At 39.5% G+C, this 4883-nt stretch overlaps 1 protein-coding gene across 1 annotated transcript; it reads right to left on the bottom strand.

The window, feature by feature from the left end:
* Positions 1-1211: 1211 nt before the first annotated feature.
* On the bottom strand, positions 1212-4716 carry LOC104513524 (syntaxin-12-like; the record flags this gene model as incomplete). The annotated part of the gene is made up of 5 exons (XM_010156915.1): positions 1212-1945; positions 3429-3511; positions 3680-3752; positions 4226-4331; positions 4667-4716. Coding segments are annotated over 5 exons (420 nt in total), but the record flags the coding sequence as incomplete, so codon positions are not given.
* Between the last annotated feature and the right edge of the window lie 167 nt (positions 4717-4883).

The following is a 4883-nucleotide window of genomic DNA, read 5'->3' as shown; positions in this document are numbered from 1 at the left end:
CCCAAACTACTCTGTGATTCTATTATCCCACAAGTGACTCAGTCTCCCTTTGAAACATGGGAATGAGGCAAGCGCTTTGATTTTCACATGGAGATGTATGTCCCTGGAGCAGGCAATGCATAAAGCAGCAGGATCTACCATGTAGGAGGAATATTTTAGTTAATAAGCAGAATGACACACAGCTCCCTTCCCCTGTTTTGCCATTCAGGCTCAACAAAGACTGGAAGTTCTAGCAACAGGCAAATAGTCAAAGTTGACCAAACACTGTTCTGAGGCATGAGATTAATTTTTCTGTGATCAGCTGTTGTACATTGCTCTGCACAGCTTTGTGTGTGTTCATGTGAAAGTCATTCAGTGTTTTCAGTTAATTTCATTCTTAAGAATCAGGAACCACAGAACTAAAACTGGAGGAAACACTGCTGTTGGTGATAGAGTCTTCTATTTGCTTACAGAAGGAACTGCAAACATACCCATGCCAATGTCTAAACTACAAGAGAAAGAAGCTCTGATAGAGGCTTTTAAAAGTATTTATTGATGGTTATTAGATGGAATGATGGCACAATAGTGCAAACCACTGTGCAATTGGGAGAACATGCTCCCCAGCTTTCACATTTACTTTATTATACAGGAGACATGGAACAAGGATTAAATACAAAATGGGTCAGTACGCTGCATTTACCACACTCCATTGGGCTTTGGACAGATTACTGTTCCCTCAGTGCATGTCAGTTCAGAGCTACATCAAAGCAGGGAGTGGCTGCTATGTTCTCTCCCACTCTACTGGTACAGTTGGAACCAGCGATCTTCATTTGCACGCACATCCTCAGTCTGAAAGATCTAGCACTTCCCTCAGCCAGTTTTTGCACTGTTTCATAAAGAATGGAAAATAAATACCAGATGTTCACAAGCCACGTGTAATATTTACTGGTATGCTACAAGTGAGCTTCAAGAGTACTTGTTCAGAAGCAAGATTTCAGCTAATAGCCATCTATCTTGCTAGCTTGTAAACAAAGGTGCCCACTTCCTCATCTTTGTGGGATTTTTCTCCCTGGAAGCTTCAAAAAAAAGGAGTGAATATCTAAGTTCTGTATTTCTAGTGCTTGAAAGTCAGCATTAGAAGAGATTTATTTGTCCAATAATAAACCACCAGCTAGTTTCTCCAAGGAAATTGCATTGTTAGATTAGAAGTCAAAGAACATCTTGTTCTCAAATGATGCATTTTGGAAAAAAAACAACCCCAACCACACTCAAAAAATTAAACACCACAGTTACGAATCTCCAGGCTAAACTGACCAGCATGCACTGGTTCCAACTGCCATCCACGTATACTTCTCGTTTTTCAGATCTGTAACATCTTTCTCTTCAAGAGAATATAGAACCACAGCCACTTGGAGACTAATAAAACCACGGGGCAGATAATGGAGACTTTAGAAACTGCTGGAATTAAGGTAATGTGAATCAGTGTTGTGCTCTCTTTGAATGTCATTCTTATTCCAGTCCAACAAAGTTACCTATACATATAAAATGTTAAAGTGCCACTTGTCAAAACCAAGACATCTCCAATTATTGATCACACTTCAGCATACAGTTGGGACAGGGAATAATACATTACAGAAAGAAAACCACAAGATTTTAGTTACATAAAACAATATAATTTGTATATAAACTGATAAATACTGTCTCCATGGTTCACTAATTCCAAATACTAGTTATCTGCACATTGGTTGCTAATATCTATTACTAGAGTAGGTCCAGCTTGTGCTCTCTCACGGTGGTCAATTCATTTCCGAGACTAGTCAGACTGTTTACTCCAAGGGAAAAAACCTCAGCAGTGAGACTAGGTTCCATGTGAAGATTTTGCTGTCTGCCAGATAATGAATCCTATGATTATAGAAGCCACAGCAAGACCAAGAATCAGGATACAGATCTTCTTACGGGATTTCTTCTAATAAAAGAAAAAAAAAAAGCCACTGATGCCAGGAACAGTTGACAAGAGGAAAAAGCAAGTCTACCAGTTAATGTTACTAACTTCAGGACCTAGGTCATTTGATACCCATACTTACTCAAGAGAGTACCAGTGCTGATAGTACTTACTACCAGTGTAGTCTGAACACTTCTACATGTTCCTTAAACTGCATGATCCTAGAGGTAAGTTTTTAGTTTTAGAAGCACAAGGTCCAAGAGATGCAGTTAAGTCAAAATGTGACAAGTTTTGCTTCTCAAGGAAAATGCAAGCTTTGCTTCAACTTGACAACACCTACCGTATGCTTTTCATCTAACACCATGGCTTCAAAGGAAAGGCAAACATCTCTAGCTATTCAGAATCTCCAGGTAAGACTAATAAAACTACGTAGTCTCCAGTACAATCTCCCCTTGGCCACTTGGGGTTGGTGTGGAAATGGTATTGCATTTCTACAGTTTAAATGATTTAATATACTGTTACTGTACGTGGGTATTACAGCTTTGATCACTTTTCATCACAGGAAACTAGTCTTTCATACACCAAGTATTTTTAACTTCATATCTAAGGATTAAGGATAATTACATACATAATCGCTTCCTTCTCCAACCAGAAATACGCTTGCAATCCATGTGCAATAGCTCCCAAACTCAGATTTATAGCATACCTCAAAACTTTATAAAGGAAGCCATGGAGAGAGAGAATGCTGCTAGATGGTAAAAGCTACTTTCCTTCCCTTGTGCTAAACAGCACTGGAGTTTTATTGTCTTCTAGTACCTCCCCACTTAAGGGCTTGAGAGAGTCAAATTTTTTATCTTGTGTGGAAGCCTCAAGTCCCAGCAGTGAAGCTCTGCATGGGGCTGACAGAAACAGAACCCTTCTTCCTTCACAGAACCTGGACCTACAGGGACAACAGTGATGAAAGGAACCTACAGAAAACACTGAATATCATACAGAAGGGAGATTTAAGCATCAGTGAGAACATCTGCAAGAGATTTGATGGGACAGGGAGGACAGACAACAGGACAGAGACTCAGCAGTTGGAACGAAGGGTGCTGCAAATCCTGGTCACCAGCAGTTTCCCCAGTCTGGGCAAGGATTTCTGCACATCACTGTCTTGGCTGAGAGGCTTACAAGATGGATACAATGTGGGAATTCGCCCTTGTTTAACTGCTCCGCTCACTCCTGACAACAGCAAAGACAGCTACACAGTTAAACTTGCTGCGTACAATGACATGAAAGGACTGACTGTATATCCTCTGAAGTAGAAGGCTAATTTCAATATGGCGTTTTTGACTCAAGTGCTTTATCTGTTCCTTGCAGTACAATTCTGACTGAGTGCCAACTTGCACAAGCTGTTTCTAATAACTTGTTTGGTGTGCTGCAGTCCTCAGTACGTGTCTCTTTATGCCCGTTTCATTATTGCTCAACAGTACTTTGACAATAATGCCAAGTATACAGAATTTACCTGATAATAGGCAGCTCTCTGTAACTGCTCACTGGCTCTTTCCACATGAACTTCTGCACTTTCCACATTTGCCTCTATGCTATCTACGTAAAAATTAAAGAAGTAATTGTAAAACATTTCAGAGCTTCAGTGTTTAAAAAATAATCAGAAATACAATACTTTTTTATACAAAATACTGGAAAATTTAATCTGTGTAGGCAAAGTATGTAATTGAACTAAAAAGAAATTTCCTATTATTCAGACACACTTACCAATCATATCTCCTTGGTCATGAATCATCATGGCTAAATCCTTAAATATCTGATTGACATCCAAAATGTCTGCCTGAAGACAACAGTTTGACCAGTTATAACAAACATTGGTTACAATTTTTCTAAACCGCATTCTTAATACGTCTTCTGACCATTGCTCAAATGTCAGAATAGATATCATCATTCACTGGCTGAGGTAGCAATACTGCTACCCATGGAACTCAGGATTAATACAGGAGTCTACAACATTCATGCTACTCGGTATTTGTTTCATCACACCAGCCAATAGCACAGTATGGAATTGAGATGAACACTGTAGCATGAGTTGTTCCTACCATTTCTGAAGGACCACCAGTTAACACTGAAGGAAAATATACCTAGTCTCCTTCAACAGAAGCAGGGAGATTGATCTTGGCATCAATCCTCTCTACAAGGAACTCTGTTCCTCCACCTTCAGATCTCCTCAGCCCATCCCATTAGTTAGCACTGCATGACTTCTTTGGTTTATCTCCCAATACTGTTAACTGTGCAGGATCTACTGGTCACCTCTAATTGCCTGATTGCTGTTTCTCTTTCTTTAATGAGTTCGAGGTCCTGTTCAGTTATTGCCACATCTTCTTCCTGAGACTGCATTTGATTCCAATCTTCACCACTGCAAAGAAATGGACAAAAAGCTTTTTACTCTGAGTATCAGGACTTCCACGCTCTGTTTATAGCAAAGCCACAGTGAGTTAAAGTTGAAAAGTTTCCTACATAACAACCCCCAGGTTCCTGGTCCTGCAACTGTGTATAGAGGGACAGGACTGATTTGTGACAACAGTTGGAACAACTGAAAGAGTGACAGAGCAGGGAAAGTGAAGAAACTGGAAAGCAGTCACATGCACAGAACACTGTTCTAGGATGTAACAGTTACAGAAACCTCTATCTCGGTTCTGCCTTTTTCCTTTCCTTCTTTTTTAAAATACCTGTACTTTTCTTCCCTCTCACCATTCACCCAAAAGGGAGAAATCAGGATGAAAGTTCTGATAGAGAGTAGCCTGCAAGCACAACATTATCAGAACAAAAGAACACTTGACAAGCATCTGGATTCAAAGATTCTCACTATCTGGCATTTGAGATAAAAATAAAGTGTAGTATTTTAATTCATTAGTCTAGTAAGAACTTCAAATTAAATCACACACCAAAGAATCATAGAATCATAGAA

Source organism: Eurypyga helias, unplaced genomic scaffold (genome assembly GCF_000690775.1).
Source record: "Eurypyga helias isolate BGI_N326 unplaced genomic scaffold, ASM69077v1 Scaffold51268, whole genome shotgun sequence".
NCBI classification, from domain to species: Eukaryota; Metazoa; Chordata; class Aves; order Eurypygiformes; family Eurypygidae; genus Eurypyga; species Eurypyga helias.
Note: the sequence above shows the minus strand (reverse complement) of the source record. Positions and strands in the feature narration are given on the sequence as shown.